Source organism: Amblyomma mixtum, chromosome 8 (assembly GCF_055824585.1).
Source record: "Amblyomma mixtum isolate Tamu chromosome 8, ASM5582458v1, whole genome shotgun sequence".
NCBI classification, from domain to species: Eukaryota; Metazoa; Arthropoda; class Arachnida; order Ixodida; family Ixodidae; genus Amblyomma; species Amblyomma mixtum.
In genome coordinates this window covers 64,303,117-64,326,856 of record NC_143019.1, presented here as the reverse complement: position 1 = coordinate 64,326,856, position 23,740 = coordinate 64,303,117, and the positions used below count along the sequence as shown (strand labels likewise).

General features: G+C 45.6%; 2 protein-coding genes across 5 annotated transcripts in view; one reads left to right on the top strand and one right to left on the bottom strand.

Moving 5' to 3' along the window:
- Positions 1-23,740, bottom strand: part of LOC149332760 (homeobox protein Meis1-like) — a 410,486-nt gene that overhangs the window by 352,526 nt on the left and 34,220 nt on the right. The window lies entirely within an intron of this gene.
- On the top strand, positions 9,788-23,704 carry LOC149332761 (uncharacterized). Its single transcript, XM_089558346.1, has 4 exons — positions 9,788-12,117; positions 19,889-19,986; positions 20,706-20,926; positions 21,758-23,704. The coding sequence occupies exons 1-4, from the start codon at positions 12,072-12,074 to the stop codon at positions 21,852-21,854; spliced, it is 462 nt and encodes a 153-aa protein (XP_089414472.1). The 5' UTR covers positions 9,788-12,071; the 3' UTR covers positions 21,855-23,704.

The window sequence follows — 23,740 nt, the reverse complement described above, 5'->3', positions numbered from 1 at the left end:
CTCTGACGGTCTTGAAGGCATCTCCGTCAGCAGTTCTGTTTGTACCGGCACGACTCTGACGGTGCTGAAGGCATCTCCGTCAGCAGCTCTGTTTGCACCGGCGCGTCTCTGAAGGTGCTGAAGGGATCTCCGTCAGCACGTCTGTTTGTACCGGCACGACTCTGATGGTGCTGAAGGCATCTCCATTAGCAGCTCTGTTTACCGGTCGGCGTGGCTCTGACGGTCCTGCAGAAATCTGCATGCAGCGCTGCTCTGTCTGCGGGCGACGTTAGCTTCGACCGTCACCGGTATAGCTGCGAATCGCTTCGGGAAAGTTATAATACTGGCAAGAAGCTTAATTGTACGTTTTAATCGGTTTGTGTAGCACACATCTTGTAGTACCAGCACAACCGCTCACCGGTGGAGATTTATTTGGCCAGAAAGCAGCTTACGAAATTAGCGGGGACATATATATCTGAAACACACGTACGTATGCTCAAACATATACAATATTCGTGCAAATTGCATGATTCTTGCAAGCACGCATTAATGAGCTGCGCGCCCTTCCGATAGTGCCTGAAAATTCTTTGCACGGAGGCCATGAATCGCTCTCGATCATATGCTTAGCTTTCAAGGATCATCCGGCCGGCTTCACTCGATCCTGGCTCATTTTCGGCAAAGATGTACACATATCATATATCAATACTGTACGGTAAACGTTGTCTCGTAGTGAACTTGAAAACTGATGCGTACAACCAAGCGGTTCGCATAACTGAAGTACTTCTGCGTTTCGTGCGAAGCATATATATGGCCACCCATGCAAAGACGGCCGGCCGCGCTGTTCGGCTTTGCTGACTTTTCTTCACTCGTCCTCGGCGCAGACGATTCCAGGCGCACGGCATAAACTACGGCCAGGTGAAAAAAAAAATGTGTGTTAGCTGCGCAGTTAATTTTAATCTAGGGAGAACCATATATTGAGGCGAATGAATTTTTAAAAGGTGCTATAGCTGCACAATTAATTCTAGCTTAACGCGTTTGTGCGCGTTGCGCGCAAAAAGTAGAGCAAATGTGGTATCGGTACGTACGTCGATCATACTTCATACTCAAAACTGATTAGGTTCGACCTTTCCGTTATGCATATGCTGCGCACCGCGTGCAGTGAACCCGCCCGCTATCAGGGCAGATCTGCCTATCTGATAGCCAGTACACGTACGCATGTTTGTGTGCGGCATACACCGGCCAGGAACTGCGCCAGTCGGAATTAACTTTTTCTACTACGCATAGCCTTCCCTCGATCCTCGATCATCCTTTCAGCAAGGTGGAGACGCTGCATGCATGCTCGATCGTCCAGAGCTTCCTCGATCGGGCAACGAAACCAGTGCCCATATTCTACGCGGGAGCGCGCGCCCGCACCGATTTTCGTAGTCACGAGGAATTCATACGCCAGCGCACCTTTCAGTCGGGGATTAAGGTGACTGAATGCAGCGCACAGCGCTATAAGCGCGGCAAAGACGTGCAGCGAATTGCTCGCGCTGAACGACAGCGCAAATATTTTTTTTTTTCCATGGCGCGACGTTTCTGTTTAAATAATTTTCACCAAGCAGGAAAGCGCCCTGCACTTGCATTGACTGTTGAAGCCAAGCGCAGTGAGTACACTGAAGTCCCCTCGAGGCATCTGTGTTGTCATGAGAAGCCGCACAACTCATGTGCGGCTCTCCTTCAGTCTTTATCTCCCAAATTCCCCTCCCTACGCAGAGTAGCATGCCAGCGATATTGAAACACCGGCTAAATTCTCTGTATTTCATTAAAGAGTCTCTCTCACTCTGGCGATGTGTATCATTGAAAACATTAAACTCGCCCACCTAGCACCGTGATGTCAAGTGAACATATTCCTTGACGCTGGATTCATGATCTCTATGCAGTCAATTCCCAGCCCCCTGTATGTCACACTAAGTGAATGGGGATTAACCATCACATCACACCAACTGGCCAGCTCCACTGGCTGGAGGACCTTCTTTGAAAGGCATTTGCGTAAAAATTCTTCGTATCACTGTAGGGTATACGGCAACTTAATTGACAGCAGTAACAGAATTTTGGTTCCCGGAACACACCCATGGAACATGTAACGCTGCATCAAAAATAAGTGCAGCCAGTTTTGAGGCTTTGAGGTTTTGAGGATTGTTCTCGCAATCACTCTCCGAAGGTACCATTCCAGACGACTGGGAAGTGGGAAAGGTCGTTCCCGTCCACAAATCAGGTAGTACTGATTCACCTCTTAATTATCGCCCCATTTCATTAACAAGTGTACCGTGCAAAATCATGGAACATGTCATTTACTCTCAAATCATGCAATTTTTGGATTCAAATAATTTCTTCCATCCATCACAGCATGGATTTCGCAAGGGGTTCTCCTGCGAAACTCAACTAGCCATTTTTCTACATGATATTCATGCCAACCTTGATACTAACCTGCAAACTGACTCCATTTTCTTAGATTTCGCTAAGGCATTCGACAAAGTACCTCATCAACGCTTGCTTCTTAAACTCTCCCAGTTGAAGTATACATCCGAACATAATTGCATGGATTAAAGCTTTCCTCACGCATCGCTCTCAGTCCGTCGTCATTAATAACCAACTTTCCAACCCGCTTCCAGCAACCTCTGGCGTCCCACAGGGTTCTGTTCTCGGTCCTTTGTTATTCCTCATATACATTAATGATTTACCCCAGCATGTCTCTTGTCACATCCGCTTATTCGCCGATGATTGCGTCATTTATCGCTCAGTGACTAACCATTCTGACCAAGAATCCCTTCAGGCAGACCTGCGCCATGTGCAAGACTGGTGCTACCAGTGGATGATGATGCTCAACTCTAACAAATGCAAGTGCATGTCCTTTCCCCGCTGTCGAAATCCTCTTGTTTTCAAATACACAGTCTGCAATTCCCCAGTTGACCTCGTCCAGTCATATAAATACTTAGGAGTCACCATTTCTAATGATTTATCTTGGCGTTTGCACGTGACTAACCTGATATCATCTGCTAATAAAACACTAGGTTTCTTAAAACATCACCTACGGGAAGCCCCACAACACGTAAGACTACAAGCGTACATCTCATTCATTAGAACTAAACTTGAATACGCATCACCCATCTGGAGCCCTTATCAAGAATATTTAACACACGCTATCGAATCTTTTCAAAACAGGGCTATCAGATTCATGCACTCCTCATACTAGTACGATGTCAGCATATCATCCCTCAAATCGTAGTCAGGTCTAGCTAATCTTTCTAGTCGCCGTCGCATAGCCAGTCTTGTCCTGTTTCACAAGTTCTTTTATTCACCACTAAAACAAGAACCATACATTTGCGCACTTCCACAATGTAAGTCCCACCGCATCGGTCGATCATTCTCTTCCAAGTTTTGCGTCCTTGTGGCCGTACCACTGTTTTTGCCAACTCATTTTTTTCTCGTGCAGCAGCTGACTGGAACGGCCTTCCCCATAATATTACTGCCATAACATGTTCATCATCATTTTCAAGCACTGTTGATTCCTGCATTTCGTAAACCCCACCCCTTATGTAACACCCTGGAAAAGGGTCTTTAAGGAAAATAAAGTGATGTGATGTGATCTACAAACATGATTTATTACACACACTAGGCCACAACAACAAAGCAGAGGGAGTAATAAATGTTGGACAGGAACGTGCATTATTCTTTACACTTAAAAGCAGCAAACATTTTAAACACATGAAAAAACAAGGATGACAAAGCATCATACTATCAGGCTGCAAGGCCAGGTATATCCTTATGTCTAGAGACCAGATTTTAGGCAAATGCCTATTTTTTTCAAGGCATCATAGGCGCACCATTTTTACATATGAGCATGAATTAGGCGTTCACGACATGTTTAATACATATTTGATGGTGCCATAAATGCCTATTTTGGGCGTCAGCGCCTATAAATGCCGATTTCCAATGTTGGTGCCTAAAAATGCCCTATTTTGAAGAAAATGGCCCTGATATACGTTGTGGTTTTGTTTTCAGATTCTCTTTGTTTTCGAATCCATTTCGGTTTCGAGTTGAACCCACACATGGCAACATTAAATGACTTCGTCACTTGGGTGTGGTGAACACTACTCCAACGCCGACTGTGTAGACAATGTCAACCACATCAGCCAAAAATATCGAAATAACCTTTTTCCTGTTTCTGCCGTTTTGTAGTTACAGCTTGTAAACTCTGGCCGTTAAAATGGTAGTTGACCAGATGGTGCTACATTTTGGAAAGTACATGAAGTACGTAAGTTTCGTCCACATAATTCCCAGTGGGTTCGAGTTGACTGCAAATTGTTCCATAAGCTGGCTGGATAAAGTTTAACTGGATAAAATTTGCCATATTGGTAATCTGCCTTATGATCATTCCTTGTGCCTCATCTGCATGTCATCCTAATCAAATAGCCTTTGGCGGCAGTTTTCTTGGAGCAGGCCGCACTGGACAGCTGAGAGCCGTGCCAGTCGTGCGTGCATACGGAACACATTCATGCACTCAAACAATGTTTGATGCTTGTATGAATATCACTCTTTTGGCGTCACTCCTATATGTCATATTATCTCAACCCTTCAATCGAAATGGTTTCCTACAAGCACACTCCTGTAACATCTGTTGGTGTGGAGCGTTCCTTTTCAGCTTACAAGCTTGTTCTCAATGAGAAGAGGCACAATTTTAAGCCCACCAACATGGAGATGTTGCTTGTGTGCTACTGCTTTCATGACTTTAGCAGTGATTACTATATGAACGGTGTTTATTTATTATGAATCCCCAGTGGATGTACGTAGGCCCATGCTGAACTATATAATTATTTTCGGCATATAAAGCATCACCAGCACTAAGCGGCTACATTTTTAGCATCTCGTACTTATGGTTTCCAGACCCTTTTAATAGCAAGCACCATTTTAAGTCCGCGTGACTTCCGACACTTGGAGCCACTAACTATAAAACGCAGTTTACACAAATGGCGACACGTTTATTAATGTTAAAGCACCGTGCATGCCTGCAATAGATAAGTTTAATTCCTATGAGGATGACTCTGAACACATGTCGGATGCTTTAAAGTCACATTTGCGTGAATTGCTAAATGCACGGCCTCTTGTTTTACTATTGTGCACGACAAGCAAATTGTTTGTTTCCAGGTATGCCAACGCATTTTAAAAGGCTTTGTAACCATCTCTTTTGCTCTGCTGAAGCATGCGTGTTGTACGAAAAGCTTCACGACAGCTTTAAAAAGAGTGCTTCTAAGGTTCGCACACAATGGTTAAGATCTCAAATCATTCCGGCTGTTTTTACTTTATGGCAGATATTGCGTGCTGATGTTCGGATCTGATAAGTGCAATTTTGATGCAGTTTATAGTGCCTATTTTTCTTTTTAGGTGCCTAAAATCAAATCTTAACCACCTATTTTTGGCGCCTAAAACATGCCTTCTTGGTGCCTAAAAATCCGGCCTCTACTTATGTCTTATAAATCCCATCAACAGACTTTGTCAGCATACATGGCAATGTGTTCTCTTTTGCATTATTTGCACTAAATACTTTGAAGCATAAATGTTCCAAGAATAAAAGAAACTTTGAGATTAGTGTAATATTGTCACGTAGTTGTGATGGCTGCAGTTTGGCAGTCAGGTAGACAGCAAAACGGCTTCCAAAGAAACACTGTTGGGCTGTTTCACACCCACAAAGAACTGAACGACTCGGCAGCGGTGTAGCAACAAGCGTGCTTGGCGGTCGTCGAAGACAATGCCTGCCGCTTGTGGCCGTGCTGAATTTATAACTGACGACGAACTTTTGACAATGTGACAATATGGAGCAACCTCCCGTCACAATCTGAAGATTGGTGTAATTGCTGCTAACTGCAATGAATTTCATGGCCACAAGTTTGAAAAAAGTTAAACACACTGAAGAGCTACCTTAAAGGAATACAAAAATAAAAATACACTGAAACTACCTTCTTGAACTGCACATCATACATCACTACCAGACCAATCTCTTTCCTTCTGGTTGGGCACTTCACACAAGTATGAAACATTATTAATACTAAAGAAAACACATTGCAGAGACACATCATCAAGGGAGTGCAAACAATTATTCTGATCAGCCGGTGGGTGCTGACACTGCATGATATGTAGGACATCAAATACAAGTGGTGAAACAAGAAGCCTTTGGGAGTGAAAATATATACAGCCTGCAATCTCATAAGTTCCAAGTACATAACAATATGAGCCGTCTACCATTTTAACATAACAAGAGCTGGTCTTTTTTGGAGTCAAATAATCCGAACTGTGTATAATAATGCTGCCAATTTGTGCTCGAAAGTACCTAGACATCTGAGGAATGCAGCCAAAGTGTGAATTGAAAATCATTTTTAGCTGCTCGGGAAATGAAGGAACAGGGTGTGGCACACCTAGAGCACATGTCTGGTAGCTGTTTGTGTGCTAAGCGCCAATATTTTTCTTGGCAAAAGCCAAATGAGCTGGGAGCTCCAAATTTCTTTCTGAGCTTCGATAGCACTGCTGCATTATGCACCGTTCAGCGACCTGCATAGGCACCAGCTTGGCTGCTGACACAAGCCGCAGTGCACGGCCAATCCCATCTTCAAAAGGAACCGTGGACACACCCCATAATGGGCCAAACATGCGCGTAGCCTTAGAAAGGTGCAGCAGCTGGGGAACATTATATGTCATAGCTGCCTCACCATAGAGCCTCGCTGCTATCCCTAGTAGCACAGTATGTAACTGCAACGTTGCCACAACATTGCCAATGTTGTACTATGTTGCGCTAACATTCTTCAACATTAGATAATGTTCCTGCAATGTTACCAAGCAACTTGCTGATAACGTTGCTCTGAAGTGGTCTTTTCACATTGCAGCAATATTGTCAAATGATGAATAAATGTTGAACCACATACGATGGCATTGCTATAACATTCATGCTATAGGTTAATCTGCCCTCTCTGGCTATTTCTGAAGCCCAAATAGAAAAGTCGGTACCAGATCACTTCCCCTCACCGTGAGAGTATTAATTTGTTTATTAATTTTTACTTCGATTGCAAGTTTGCATGTGGTGTGTATGCAAATGGTGACACTAAGGTAGAAAGATATATTTCTATCTGAAATATTTTTAAACAGCTGGAATTACTTTGTTTTTAATTAAACAGGCAGACAAAATTAAAACTGCCGAAGAAATTTAGTTCTGGTTTCACTGACGCCCTGCAGTCTAATGGTCCAAATCCAAACCGCGGCTACTCGCGGCCGCGCCGAGAGACAAATTCCAATCCTGCGGCGTGCGCTGGTCCGAGAACTCGCGTGTCAGCGGCAGTCATGGCAAGATTTTCACGTTTTTTGTTCTTCTAGTACAGTTTTTTGGCGGTCGTCGTGCCCGCACTGCTGTGTTTCGTTGTGGTTTCACTGGAATTCAGCTGAAACAACAAAGGCTTGCCCAGAGGATGACCTCAATGGTGAGTGATTTCTAGACTTGCATTGTTGTGCTGTGACCTGTGTTGGTTGGCACAAAGCCAGTAGTGTATATATGTTACCCATGCCCTGCGTGATAGTTTGATAAAGTGCTACATTCGTTGTATCATGAAGAGAATGAAGTGTTCGCTAATCGAGGTGTCATTTCGGCAACGACGCCGAAGAACAGCAGAGGCTGTTCACGACGAACTAGAAAACTGTTTTCGTCAAGGGTACCCACGATGGTGAGAGCCGGCTTTTGCGGGTACGCATCACGAAATGCTACCCTGTTTGGCAGTTGTCAGTCTTGATAATGGTCATGGCAGCAGATTGTGCGCAACAGGAGCAGAACAGTTTCAAGATGCCTTTTCATCGCATAATGTTATTTTATCCTCTTTATCAGCGCCGGTCGAGGACGCAGTTGAAAGCCGCAGTTCTCACTTGTCAGATTTTAGCACCGCTAGCAGCATCCCTGACATAGAAAGTGCAACGTAAGAGTTGGCGCGAATTTCTGACAATGAGGAGTTGGTGGGTTATGAAGATAGGATGACACCTGAGTCTGGTTCCGCTACTCAATGTCTAGAGCACGACTTGCGCGTGTGGGCAATTAATAGCCAATTGCCTGCTTCTCACCTGCATTCCCTGCTTAAAGTGCTGAAGCCATACCATCCAGAGTTACCCACGGATTCTAGAAAATTACTAAAGACGCAGAGGCATAGTGATCCAGCAGTGATGAGCGATGGTCATTACCACTACTTTGGGATTTTTCGTTCTCTGGAAGAACAAGTTGTGCATGTTCCTTAACGTCTGCACTTTGTGCGAGGGCATTACACCAGTTCTCATGCATTCTACTGGAAGATAGCATAGATCCAGCGACATTGTAAGCAAGGAACCAGAATTTATTCTTTCACTTAACACTGACGCTGCTGCATCATGCCAGTAGTGTAGTATTTGCCCTCTCATTCTTAATCAGATGTATACTCTTATAACCAACATTTATGGGACTGTGCAGTGATTTGCACCAAGGGTAAGAAAAGTGAAATATTCATTGGAATGCAATCATCCTTCATCATCATCAGCCGGACTATACTCGCAGCAGGGCGACAGCCTCTCCCATATTCCCCAAATTAGCCCTTTCCTGTGCTAGCTGCATCCACTTGACCCCTGCACCCATCATCAGTTTGTGATCTAGCTTGTGTAGCCCACGTAGAATCGGCCGTTAGCAACTATGCCTTTCAAATTGTGCACAGCAGTGAGGCTGAAAAAGACTATAGGCTGGGCCTGCCCTCTTCGCTCAGTTTACTTTGTCGGCCACCCGCCATGGTACAATTGAGGGAAGACAAAGGGAGTGATGTGCAACCACCTCCAGCCGGCTACGCCTTCATCTACAAACGCCCTTGTGGGTTTAAGCAATTGAATGGCCGTCCCCATGGCTGACACCAGTAGGTCCGCTTGTAAGGCAGGATTCAAGCGAGACAGCAGCACTGGCCATTGCTGTGAGGTGCGGGAATGAGAATTTTTGTTTGTACATTATTTGCTTGCTTTGGAGGAATTTTAGGTGGCATGAATAGTCGATGTCTTTTATGTAATGAATGCATTTTTTAGCCACTTTCAGAACAATTTGTTGCTCAGGCTGTTAAAATATGCTCGCGCTGCCAGGGAAGGGCGGATTTTTTTCTCACTATTTTGGTTTGAGCCAAATGACTGGACATAAGTTCTTTGTACAGAGCTGTCCAATGTCTGTGCTCATTGAGGATTGTAAAAGATTTGTTATTAGACGTGTGCCCACCAAGATGCTTATATTAGGAAATTTTTGGTTCTTTCTTTTTTTGCAGGGATGCAGCTTTGCTTGTCACATCATGAATTAGAAGAGACCATCATCGTGAGCAGCTGGAGGCTACCAGAAGATAAGCATATTTTAGACGTGCTAAATTGTTCAGGCAAATGTTGAGAGTACTTTAAATTTGTAGTTTTCCAGTGCAACGGTGCATGACCAAAGAAGGGAAGAAGGATACTTGAAGAAAACAGCGCAGCAACAGGGACAAGAGAGAAGATGAGACAGGTGCTGACTAGCAACTGAAGGTTTATTGAAAAGGAATGCATAAAATATACTCTCTTCGCAACCAAGAGCGTGCATGAGCTGCGCAAACAACACTGATAACCTGTCAACTTCAGTCATGGTGGTCAGGATACAATAGTTCACAATCATTAACAAGGACGGATGGCCGTTCATGGCTGTGAACTGTTGAATCTTGACCACCATGACTGAAGTTGATAGCTTATAAGTGTTGTTCGCGCAGCTCATGCATGCTCTTGGTTGTGAAGAGAGTATATTTTATGTGTTCCTTTTCAATAAACCTTCAGTTGCTAGTCAGCACCTGTCCCATCTTCTTTCTTGTGCCTGTTGCTGCGCTGTTTTCTTCAACTTGCCGTTTTACTGAAGTTGGGAAGAAGGATAAAACACAGCACTCACTGACAACTGGTTATTTAACGGCGCAGACACTGCTTAAATGCCTTCAGACCAGCGGAGCAGGAAAAAAACAAACTTATCACACCTTTATCATCAAAACTATGAAAGAAACATCATTTCTGTGTTATATGATACAACTGAAGTATTGCTCGCACATTGTGAACCAGCTTTTTTAATATGATGCGTCTCTGTCCCTTCACAAGTGGCTTGCTTCTGCTAAGGATCTTCACACTTGAAAATCTCTGTACAATCACTGCAGTGCTTGACAAGTTTGGAACCTGTCCTCATTCTTTAGATCTCCTGCATGCAGTTTGCATTTACGGGCCGCTAGCATTTTGCCTCCATCGAAATGCAACCACCGCGGCCAGGATAGAACCCGTGTCTTAACAGGCCAGCAGCCGAGCACCATAACCACTGAACTGCCGTGGCGGCTCATGTATGTGTGTGTGTTCCGTAGGGCTGGAAAACTATGAACTTAAATCAGTGATGCTAACCAGGCCAACAACTAACTCTGCTGTTCATAATACCTCTGCTCCTTGTTTCTAAATGGCCAATTAGGTGGCACTGCTACTTTGTTTATTTGTTGCAATTTTGTGCACAAAATGAATGTCTTATATTTGGGAAACACAAAGTCCAGGTGGTGTATGTTTGCAAGGTGTGCTATTGTTGTGTAGATAGTTTACTGAAGTGTTTTGTATTTCTAACATGCCAGTTGAGAGGTGTGTGTGCATTTTCATGCTATGGTAATGTGCCTAGTAACTGTTTAAAACATTAGCTCTGGTTCTTGTTCCTGAGTAGCTCACATGTGTGCTGCTCATCCCTTTTTTCTTAGCTAAGCTACTTCATCAAATTGCATGTTGTAGGTGTCACCATGCATGTATATCTTAGAGCTTAAAGTAAGTGCTCTTGGAAGTCATCTTAAGGTGAATTCGCACGGTGGACTGAATTGCAAATCTTGAGGGTGAACTGTGCATTATGTGGCTTGACGTCGCGAATTGACGCCAACCAATTGGTGTCTGCAGATGGAAAGAGGAGGGCGTTTTTTTTCTATTAGGACAAGATCTGCTGTTTTCATCTCATGTGTGAATGCTTTCAGCATGCGGACACTGCCTTTACTTGAGGTGATGCTAGAGATCTTTTTGCGACCTCATCCGTTGTGTGAATATACCGTAAAAACCCGCGTATAATACGAACCCGAATATAATACGGGGCTAAGATTTAGAGACGCGAAATGGGAAAAAAAGTTTCACCCGCGTATAATACGAGTAACACAAGCTCATAGAAGACATTTATTCAAATCGCATCCCGCACTTCACTTCAATTACTTTGTTCTTCAGTAGCGCTTTCTTCGAACATTTCTTTGTCCGACAAATCATCCCAAATGTACTCATCTTCCGTGCCATCGAGGGCGTTCGAGATGCTGCACTTCTTAAGCCCGCTTCAGCCGCCCGGTTGGCGTCACTGCAGGCTCACCTGAGTGCATCCACTCTGCGTAGCACCGCCTGACTGCGTCCTTGAACGGTTTGTTTACACAACCATCAAACGGCCGCGAAAGCTTTGTCGCATTCCGCTGCACACGAAAAGGGCTTCTTTCTGTTGTGGCCATCCACGAATGCTTCCTTCGACGACACCAAACTGCCTCCCGGCCGCACCGTTGCCGATGTTCTCCGCAGCCAAAATCGCTTGAAAGTAGCCGAGTACTGTTTTCGAGACCGTGACATCGTGCTCTCTAAAACAATATCCACTTCACGAAGCGTGCCTTACATGCTAGCACGTGTGTTGTCAACAGGCGCACGGCACACCGCGACCCCCCGGCGCACCCAACGGATCAACAAAGAAACGACGTCGTGACGTCATTTGTCGAGAGTAACGAAGCCAAGCCGTAGCCACGCGCCAATAGCGAAGCGAAGCCATAGCCACGCCGCAAAAACGAAACCAAAAAATCGAGCAACTTCGAAAATTTTTATTCGGATCCGCAAATAGTACGAGGTGGAAATTTAGGACGCTAATTATGGGAAAAAAACCTCGTATTATACGCGGGTTTTTACGGTACCTTTGATGTGCATTTTGGTGTAAGGACATGAACTCTAACTAAACCTAATTCACAGAACTGGCCCCAGCAATGACATCCATCGATGGGGCGAGTGGCAGTGGGCCAGACGAGTTTGGTGAGCGAACCTTCTTGTGATGCATGCCATTTTTTATTTTTCATAATCAAATCGGCCTAAGAAACTGTTCACTGCAAACAAAGGATTTGTCCAATGAGCGCCTGTTAACCCTGTCCTGTGCCACTTGAGGGCGTCTTATCCCCTGAAACTTCTACTCTCATCCTTCCACCATCTCTGCTGTGCCCCTAACTTTGACTGTATGTGCTACATTGACCTTTCTTGAAATTGGTTACATACCCTTCCCAGGCCCCATTTCTTTCTGTACTTTTTATCTCTACTTTGTGTCGCTCTCCTACTCTACTGTGTGATTACATCTATACCTTTCGATAGCTTGCCGTCCTGCCTTCAGTTGCATTTCAAGCCTTTTCATTAAGCTTCATGTTTCTTTCCCATAGTTATCTAATAATTAAAAGCTTTTTAATTGATTGACATCCCCTTTCTTGTGAATTAACAAAATATATTAGCATTATTCTGGTTGTCTGGTACATTCACAGTTGTTAGGCGTTGTACCGTGTACAGGTTGAAAAGTTTTCTGGCACAGTGTTCCTGCTGTCCTTCAGCAGATGCGCAGTTAATTGAACCTGACGTCTTTTTTTTTTCTTTTTGCACTGCCTATGAGGCTTGCTGTACTGCCCCTTTCATTTTTGGCAGGATATGCGATTTTTCTGAACTGCTCTCACTCCGCAGTGTTCTGCTGTGTCTTTAAGGCTCGTTTATGGGGGTTCAACGTCCCAAAGCGACTCGGGCTATGAGGGACGTGGTAGTGGAGGGCTCCGGAAATTTCGACCAGCTGAGTTTCTTTAACGTGCACTGACATCGCACAGCACACGGGCCCCTGGAACTTCGCCTCCATCGAAATTCCATTGCCGCAGCTGGATCGAACTCTCGTCATTTGGGTCAGCAGCCAAGCGTTATAACCACTGAGCCACTGCGGCCACGGTTGTCACTTGTCACTTAGCCCTCATTATTTCACCAGTTATCTTTTTAGCCATCAGTGTTAGTGTAGTTTGAAAGGGTGTGCGCTAAAAAAGACGTACACAGGAAAAAGATAGAGACGACAAAAGAAGCCAGGCGCACATATATATCCGCTGATAAACAGATATGAGCTGCGTGATGGAGCGTGACCCCATCAACCAAACATAAGACAGCGCAAAAAATGCATATCTAAGTGACATTAAAAGAAACCCAAGAAAGTGAACATATCAAACACCTGCCGAGGTAAGGTAAAAAAGTGGGATTCGTATCGGCTGACAACAATGCATAACAACATGGGAAAACAGAGCTGTATGAAAGATGACACTGAAAAAGAGGATAACACCATAAAAAAGGCTAACAACATGACGAAATTTTTAACAAAGAACAAGTGAAAGATGGGGATAAAAACCGTGTAAAGGGTGGTAAATAAAGGCACATTGGAACATCTAAAAGGACACTAAAACATAGAGAGGCGAACGGGTTAATAGCCTAGATGTACCCATCCAGAAAGGCAAGTTCATTTCTAGACAGGTTAATGGAAGGCGTGCTAACACACTTGTCTTTCCTGAGGTGAATAAAAAAGGCCTCGATTACTTCTCTTTCTGTCTTGTCCTGAGCCTTAGCTAGAAACTTGGTTTCATTAAACTTGGGGTAGCAGTTCTGGCAACTGCTGCAGTGTAACGGAAGGTTACCTCCAGACCTGTTCTTCATGGTGACGTTGTGCCTGCGGGCGCGCTCATTGAAACATTTCCCGGTTTGACCCACATACACTTTGCCGCACGTCAAGGGAATCTCGTACACAACATTGGCAGTGCATTGTGTGTACACGGTTTGATGCTTGATATTACAGGCCTTCTTAACACGCTTCCTGGTCACCATCGGACATAATTTCGCCAGTTTGCAAGTAGCCGAAAAAACCAGCCTAACCCCGTGACGAGACGCAACTTTCTTTAAATTGTGTGAAAGACCATGCAGGTAAGGTACCTATAACCTGCACAGGTTTCCGTTCTGTTTGATGTTTAGCATGCTCCGAGTTTTTAATTTTTTGCAAAAGGTTTTCAGACATGTTCGTGACCAGATTTGCAGGGTAACCTGCAGCAGAAATTCGGTCGATCTGGCACTGGAAACTTTCACCTATCTTGTGGCCGCAGGATTTTTCTAATGCAGATTTCATGCAAAGAGATACTATGCCAAGCTTTACCAGCTTGGAGTGGGCACTATCATAGGGCAAAAGTGACTTCTTTGAGTGCGGCTGATAAGACCAACACACATGATCATTTGTAAAAATAAGCTGTAAGTCAAGAAACTGGAGTCGATCATGATCTGCTCGTTCATGCGTGAATTTTAGACCCCTCGATGAAGAACAGAAGGTAGTGAGAATTTGGACTACAAGTGTATCAGCAGCACAGTATGAAGGTGCGTTAAGAAGGACAAGATAATCGTCGACGTATCTGAAAATACGTGTTATCCCTGTGTCCTTCAAGCTAGCTTCAAGGCGCCGGTCAAATGACGCCAGAAAAATTTCGCATAAGACCGGTGCGACTGAGGAACCTATACAAATTCCGGCTTTTTGCAAGTAAAACTCATCCTGGAAGCAAATAACAGTGGAATCCAAATAAAACAATAGTAGGTCCAGAAATTTTTCAGTTGTGACACCGGCAGAATTTTGAAACCTGACTTCGTCAAATTCTTCCAAATGTTCACGAACAGCATCCAACAACCCGTCGTTAGGCACAGAGTACAATAAGTCCTCAACGTCAATTGAAAAACCAGTTGTGGCCGATACCTTGCCTCCCTCCAGTACCTGCACCACTTCCTTTGAGCTTCGAACGCGGTAAGGGTAAGCGCCAGCTATTCTGTCCAGTTGGCACCGAAGGAAGTCACCCACAACTTTTTGCCACGTATCCCTTTCAGACACAATGGCACGTGGTGGACAAGCAGGCTTGTGCGTTTTACCTGAAAAGAATATTTCGAGGCATCCGGTCTCAGCTCCTTTGACCGCCTCGGAGCATGCTAAACATCAAACAGAACGGAAACCTGTGCAGGTTATACCTTACCTGCATGGTCTTTCACACAATTTAAAGAAAGTTGCGTCTCGTCACGGGGTTAGGCTGGTTTTTTCGGCTACTTGCAAACTGGCGAAATTATGTCCGATGGTGACCAGGAAGCGTGTTAAGAAGGCCTGTAATATCAAGCATCAAACCGTGTACACACAATGCACTGCCAATGTTGTGTACGAGATTCCCTTGACGTGCGGCAAAGTGTATGTGGGTCAAACCGGGAAATGTTTCAATGAGCGCGCCCGCAGGCACAACGTCACCATGAAGAACAGGTCTGGAGGTAACCTTCCGTTACACTGCAGCAGTTGCCAGAACTGCTACCCCAAGTTTAATGAAACCAAGTTTCTAGCTAAGGCTCAGGACAAGACAGAAAGAGAAGTAATCGAGGCCTTTTTTATTCACCTCAGGAAAGACAAGTGCGTTAGCACGCCTTCCATTAACCTGTCTAGAAATGAACTTGCCTTTCTGGATGGGTACATCTAGACTATTAACCCGTTCGCCTCTCTATGTTTTAGTGTCCTTTTAGAAGTTCCAATGTGCCTTTATTTACCACCCTTTACACGGTTTTTATCTCCATCTTTCACTTGTTCTTTGTTAAAAATTTCGTCATGTTGTTAGCCTTTTTTATGGTGTTATCCTCTTTTTCAGTGTCATCTTTCATACAGCTCTGTTTTCCCATGTTGTTATGCATTGTTGTCAGCCGATACGAATCCCACTTTTTTACCTTACCTCGGCAGGTGTTTGATATGTTCACTTTCTTGTGTTTCTTTTAATGTCACTTAGATATGCATTTCTTGCGCTGTCTTATGTTTGGTTGATGGGGTCACGCTCCATCACGCAGCTCATATCTGTTTATCAGTGGATATATATGTGCGCCTGGCTTCTTTTGTCGTCATTAAAGTTGGAAGTTGCGCTTCTTTCCTGTCGTCTCTATCTTTTTCCTGTGTACGTCTTTTTTAGCGCACACCCTTTCAAATATGAATATGTACCAACTAGCCCGTCAAAAAGCTTTACTACTGTTAGTGTAGCAGCCGATCAACTCTTCACTGAGATGTGTTTCTCATAGTATTAATGTTTCTACAAGTTTTAATACAGCATAACCCTGCTGATGTACTCCTCACGGGACTAAAAAAAATTGGCTGTGGCTTAGCTCAGCTATGCCAGACATACGTAGCGAGAGGTAATGGACCTTCATTGGCTAGGCGAACTCGTCGAGCTGCATCTTCACGGCGTCGCTTATTCAGACGTTCTGCATGTTCTTCCTCGGTCTCATCGCCTTTGCCTTGTTTCGTTCCAACAGCTAAGCTTGGTTTGTTTCAGCCTCTCCGACTCGCTCTCCATCTCTGGCCACAACAGCTTCAACGAACCGCCCTCTTATACAGGCCGCTGCTCATTCATTCATAAATCTTTAATCACAAGGATGACCTGAGGCCCAAGGGGGAAGTGGGTTGGTTAGGTGAAGGTGAGGGTGTCGGTCTCTGACATGAAGTCTAGCAGGGCACTGAGCTTGCGCTTGGCGTCGGTACTGGGGGCCGTCCAGTCATCGTATGTCTGGATGTGGTAGGCAGAGGTGTAGCAGGCGCAGAGGCTCGCAGTGCCAGGACAGGTCCAGATCAGGTGGTGCAAATCAACAGAGTCAGCAGGGCAATCGGGGCAGCCGATCCTGGTTCGGTGCCATCGACTCGGGATGTCCGGGGTGTACGCTGCACCGGCTCGCACCTTGTGAGCGAGAACTTGGGCCGGGCGAGAAAGTCCAGAAGGAATGGATGGAGTAATGTCTGGGACAAAGTCCCACGACAAACCCCTCTGCTCTTGTTAAAGGCGTGTGATGATAGAGTCAGGTATTATGAGCGGGATGGGAGAACAATAAGGGTGGTCCGAGTTGGTCGGCTCACGTTAAGGCAATGCCGACGGTCTTCCTCTAGCTGCGCGCCAGCAGCCTCGTGGGCAGTCCTGTTCCCGGTCCCTTGTGCGTGATTTCTGGGTGTCCAGTGAATGCATACGTAGACCTGGGAGGTCTCTTGCTGTGCCTACTGCTATCTCTGGCTCTCCTCCTCCTCTGACGTTGCACCAGATGGCGCGGCTCCATCTGGCAACGGTTGCTAGGCAGCGGCGCAAGAAGCGGTGTGACCACGGTGTGACCACCGCCGCAGTGAAAATGCTACTTTGCGACCAATAGCTCTTGCTACAAAAAAAAAAAAAAATGCAAGAGCGAGGAAACATTAGAGGCAGGAAGTAGGACAAATTTAAAAATGACAGGAATGAAGAACTAAACACATTTATTGCAGTGCTGGCACTTGAAAAAATCATGCAGCATTGTCTGCTGCATTTTCTTACGTCCGGTGAGGACTACTCATTTCTCCAGAATTTACGGGGCTATGTGGCTGTTGCGATCGTTGCAAACATACTTTCTGAGAATGTCTAATGCCGCTACAGCCAACATAATGGTTGGTTCCAGCGGAGGCTAGCCCTCGTCCTCTTTGTTGCCACTGCTGTGTGCATCCAGAAGTCACAAAAGATGTGATGAGGTGCGGAAGGACAAAATCAATCGCGCCAGCCACACTAACACTAGCAGCACAATTACAAAGAAACAAGGATAGGTGAAGAAAAAATTAGCTGTGGTTTAGCTCTGATTAAACATGGCGAGAAGCGGTAGCTTCATGTGGCTGCGCTTTGCAAAGCTTTGTTTGTTTCTAGTTTCTCGGCTTGTTGAAAGATTGTTGTTTCTTTGGACTTTGCCGCACGTAGCTACGTGAAACTACTGCTTCTCACCAGGTTTAACCGAAGCTAAACCACAGCTGATTTTTTCCTATACCCGTGGTGTTAGATTTTCTGCGTGTGGAGCGCTAATCTTCCTCTTTGTATTCTTCGTCTTCCTCTTGTTATTCCTCTTAAAACTCCTCTCGAAATCGCCTGTCACTGATCAATCATGAATCGCTCGAATCACAAATTACCATGATATTGCATGAGCGGCTGTGTAACCTAGCAGTTAGTATACAAGAAGCACATATACAGGGTGTCCCAGCTAAAAGTAACGAAGCTTGTAAAAAAGAGGATGATCCCTAGCCGAGTGAGACCAACTGAGGGTTGTTGCCAGTCACGTGTCCTAGTCTGTAGTATTTTTTTTTATTATGCAAACATGATTAATTAGCAGAGACTAATTAGCTAACTTTTTAATTATTGCCTACAGGAAGAAAGTGTCAATGCAGGAGTTGTAGATCCCTTTGAAAAATAACCGTTTGCCGTGTTTGCAGCCAAGTACCACTGATACAGCTTCTTTTATTTGACTTAAAAGAAAGCCCGCGAAATACAAAAAGAGCCACGTGATAGGGAAGCAGTTTCAGCGCTCCCAGACGACCAGCCAAGCAAAGACATTCGCTTATCTTTGCAACGTTGTCCCGAACGGGGTTCGGCGTTTTGTGATGGTTGCGAGATATACGTAATTAACTCTCGCATCGGCGCTAGGGCGACCGTTTCTTCAGCGCGTGACGGTGCAAGTTAGCGGCACGGCCACATTCCTATCACTCGAGGCGAGGTTACGCGTGAAAAAGCGCTCCATGCGAGCCGCGCTTCACTTCCTTGAAAAGCAGCACCCGCTCACTTTCCATGACACATAAGCAGTTCCTGGTGCATATCTCGCCACCTCCTCAAGACGCCAAAAGCTGTACGGGACAGCGTTGCAAACATAAGCGGATGTCGTTGCTTGATCGCTCGTTTGGGAGCGCTGTAACTGCTTCCCTATCACGTGGTTCTTTTTGTATTTCGCGGGCTTTCTTTTAAGTCAGATAAAAGAAGTTGTATCAGTGGTACTTAGCTGCAAACAAGGCAAACGATTATTTTTCTATGGGATCTACAACTCCTGCATTGACAATTTCTTCCTGAAAGCAATAATTAAAAAGTTAGCTAATTAGTCTTTGCTAATTAATCACGTTTGCATAATAAAAAAATACTGCAGACTAGGACACGTGACTATCAACAACCCTCAGTTGGTCTCACTCGGCTAGGGATCATCCTCTTTTTAACAAGCTTGGTTACTTTTAGCTGGGACACCCTGTATATCTCCAGTTTTATTGAATTGTCACACCGTGGGTCTGAAGCTTAGTGGTTAGCGCACCTGGCTCTCGCCCAATGGACCTGAGTTTGAATCCCACTGATTGTGAGGTTTATTTGTTTGTTTATTTTATTTGTGGCAGACTTGAAGGTCATGTTGCGTACATGGCGATCTCAGCCGTGCACCTGTAGCAGTGAAGCTACTGCTTCAAAAAAGTGCAACCACTGTTGATGATGATGGCACAGCCTGTCTGAATGCCGTCTGCCTAACACAGTGGTGCTAGACATGCCAGGCCAAGTAAAGCCGCTTTAGAAGTAAACATAAGACCGCCACCGTTTCTCATTTAGGCTGGCATGGGGTGTTATTTCACAAGTATTACTGTGTAGGAATGTGGCCGAAGTTACAATGCAACGAACAGCAGGGTTTATAATGCATGGAACCCTATTATCATCATGCCAGATCTAGACCACTACAATGTGTAGCAGCCAGGAAAATGCAGCACCCATCAACTCAGCAGCGAGGTTCTACTGTGCAAAGCTTTCACTGTTACCTTGAGAGCAAAATACTTAATTTTTTTCATTTACTTGATAGCCCACAATGTCAAACTGAACTCAGTTTGCTTTTTGCTTATATGTGCTGCTGAGGTGCATTGATATTTGTGTACTTCCTTTTCTTGTCAAAAAAGTATGCTCAGCCGAGGAGATGGAGAGCGCCGCGGACTGCCAGCTCCAGCTGCCTGGTGGGCAGGACACTGTGATAGGTTCTGCTAGGGATGATGGAAAGGTGATTGTGCGTGTTCTTAAGTCATATAGTGTATCAAATACCATAGTAGAGTGAGTGAATGATTCTTAATTAAATTGGGGCTGGTACATAGTGAAATGGGTACAGTTTAGAGGATGATGCTAGCTTACAGTAGAAACTTATACTAGTCCCAGTAAGTGTGCCGAAAAGGGTAGTGTGCAAAGCATAGATGTGTGGTTTCAGACAATATCATGTAAGGCACAGGTCAGCATTTCTAATTTGTCATTTTTGTACTTCATTACCTGACGATGCCATAATGGGTCTGCAGTTATTCTTGTCCTGAGGAAATTCTTAGTACACAAATAATTTTTGATCATGAGGAGGCTGCCTTGTTCTGTCAGGTATGCCTAGTTGTTGGTATGTGAAATTTATTCTCATTTCTGAAGTTTGTTCGAATTGGGGCAGAGAACATTATTTCAACTTTTGGCGGTATTTGACTCGGAATGAAGAGAAGCTAGAACTGTCAGAAGATTGTGCTATATATTTCATGTTGCACGCAAGCAATTTCTTTTTTTTCGAATTATAAGGCTAGAAATAAAAAATCTACTGATTTTGGACACTGCTCGCTGTAAAAGAGTGCATTCATGCCTTCATAATTTTTATGTTTTTCAGCTGTTTGTTTTAAGTTATGAAATATTTAAAATCCATTGATTCACTGCTGTTAATGTGTACAAATGCGAAATTCTCCACGTTTGCTGCAGGTCTATGCAGGCAGTGGGCTCTGGATGGAGCCTGGTGCCTGGCAGATGCTCCTGAGAGCACCAACAGACTCAATGTTCTGCCGCGGTGCTACTCAGGTGTATTGGACACCTGATGAGCTGAAGAGCCGCAGCGTGACTGGCGTGCTTTCAAATAAGTGCCAGTCTCTTGGCAGAACAGAGGCGAAACCGGCACTTACACCGGAAAAAGTCTTCTCTGAAAGGTGCTAGTGCTTTTTTTTTCTTTGCTTTGAGTAACACCTAGGCAATCAAACTTTGCTTCAGCCAAATACAGTCGCGCTCACTTACAGAAAGCGTGATAGTCATGGAGATCCTGTTCATTGTATCCGAGGTTTGTAACAACTGCAATGTCCTTATTGCATCCAAAACTGCAAAGTCGGGCAAAAGTGACGTTTAGTTTTTGCAAGGTGTGTTATGCCCATACGTTTCTTCATGCAGGCTCTATCACAGCACTTTCAGAGATCTCCACACTGTTTGTGTGGCTCTCGCTAAGATCCGTTCTGCCAGTAACCTGATTTATCTATTTGGTTGTGAAATTAGCATTCTCAACGACTGGTGGCAAGTCATTGTGCGCGTTCTCCGATCCTGCTGCGACAAAGATAGTGCAATTGACATATCTGCACAGAATGTATAAATAGCATTGCCCGTTGTTTCGAGTAATCTCTGTCTTTGGTTTTCATGCAAGCATCTCAATGCATCCAACAACACACAGCAGGCGCGGAGTGGGTAGGCCCATGTGTCGTCAGCAATCAGAGGTTGCCAGACAAGCAGTCAGTTCGCAAAGGAAACGAAAATCGTTTTAAAGATATCTGCCGCACGGAATCAACTGAAAGTTTTGGGTATTGTAATTTAATGTGTTGGGAATTAAATGCTACAACAAGGGTATGCACGAAAGTAGGCTTCATGGCCCCTTTAATGGCGAACATTCGTTTCTGTGTTTTTACAATGAGAGTGGTAATTCTGAATCTCACTTTTGCATTTATCATGTATCTAGTTGTGTTCAAATGTGGCCTATTTTGTGTTCTGTTGTGCAGCTCTGTTTCATATCTACATGGGAGACATACCAAAGGAGCTCGCAGAGAAGAGACTGAAAGCCGTGCGCATGCACCTCTCACATCTCACAGAAGCTGAGGGACGTGCAACGAAAAATTGGAGGTCATGATGTATAAATTTATTTTGCCACTTACCTATGCCGAAGCCGTCAGGCGTCCCCGCCCAGAAACGTTCGTTTCGTACCAGCATCCACCGCAGTCGACACCATTTCGTCCTGCCTGGCCACCACCGCAACGTTTCCGTCCATGGCGGACACCGGACAACCTACCCATTTGTTATGTCTGCGGCATTCCTGGCCATGTGATGCGTCCCTGCCGCCGCCAAGTGTTGTCCCCTGCTGCCAATACTGACCCTCGAGGTTACGCCTATGCCCCTCCCCAGCCTTTTCACCGCACTTCGCCTTCTGAGACCACTGCTTCCTCCGATCTCAGGCCGTCTATTCGCCGCCGTGCTCCATCTCCGCGTCGTCGCTCGGTTTCCCCGATGCGCCGTCGTCCCTCTTCCCCCTTCGGAAAACTAGTGCCCGCAGTTCCGGAGGCAAGAACTGCTTGCTCGTCACCAAGCTCAAGACCTCGACTTTCTCCGACAAATTTGATCGCGGTTTCTGTGGAGGGCACCGATGCTTTCGCGCTTGTTGACACCAGTGCTGCTGTATCTGTACTAAGTGAGAAATTGTGCCGCCAGTTACGAAAAGTGATGACTCCGCTATATGGTTTTATGCTTCGCGCCGCTAATTCGCAACTTATTGCGCCTTTGGGGGCATGTACAGCCCGAGTTACTATTCAGGACGTTCTGTATATTGTTGAATTCATCGTCTTCCCATGGCCGTCTCACGACGTCATCTTAGGCTGGGACTTTCTCTCCCAACATGACGTTGTCATCGACTGCGCTCGTTCCGAAGTCGCCCTTCTTCCCTTCGGCGACGACTCTGTGAACGCTTCCACTAACTTGTGCTCCAAGCTGACTGTGGCTGATGACGTCATGATCCCGCCGTGCTCTGCTGTGCTCGCCTCTGTTCATTGCGACTCTGGATCCAACGGCCCTGTCATCTTCATCCCGTCCGACTCCTCTGCTTCTCGCCACTGTCTACCCCTGCCATTCGCCGTGCTTGCCGTCTCAGCCGGCTGCAGCGCCTTGCCCCTGACGAATCCATTCCTGTGCCCCTCCACTCTTCTTCATGGTGAATGCTTGGGATGTGTCCAGCCTTTCGCTTCCGTCGTCGCCTGGGACCCTTCTGAGGACGACTCCTGCCGCCTGCAAGTGTCTTCACTTACTTCCTCCTCACCGTCTCCTCAACCCGTTCCCGAGGCCGTCTTTGTGGGCTCAATCGACACAAATCTTTCGCCACCGGAGAAGACCCAGCTTGCGGCCCTGCTAGATAAGTTTCGGTCATCGTTTGACTTCTCTCACCACCGTTTTGGTCGCACTTCAGCTGTTACCCATCGGATCGACACTGGTGCCCATTCGCCGTTGCGCCAACGCCCATATCGCGTCTCGGCCACCGAACGCCAGGTTATCGACACCCAGGTCAATGATATGCTGCAGCGTGGCGTCATACAACCATCACACAGTCCTTGGGCTTCCCCCGTCGTCCTTGTCACCAAGAAAGACGGCTCTATCCGCTTTTGCGTTGACTACTGGCGCCTCAACAAAATCACCCGAAAAGACGCCTCTCCGCTACCCCGCACCTCCACCAAGATGTAACGGCCTTTATTGACAGTTGTGAAGGCCGGTTAGAGCGGGCAAGGACAGGTCCGGTCCCGGAACAGTTCACGCTCTCGTCTCGCGCCGCGCGTCGGCTCTGCTGCTTCAGCTGCCGATCGTCGTCTTCTCATCTCGCGCCTCGCCTCGGTTCTGCTGCTCTGACTGCTGATCATCTTCCTCTTTACAGGTTTCTATTTTATAATAAAGCTTTCGTTTGCCCTAAATCTGGTTGTCAGTATATATATCGTAGGGCATTACAG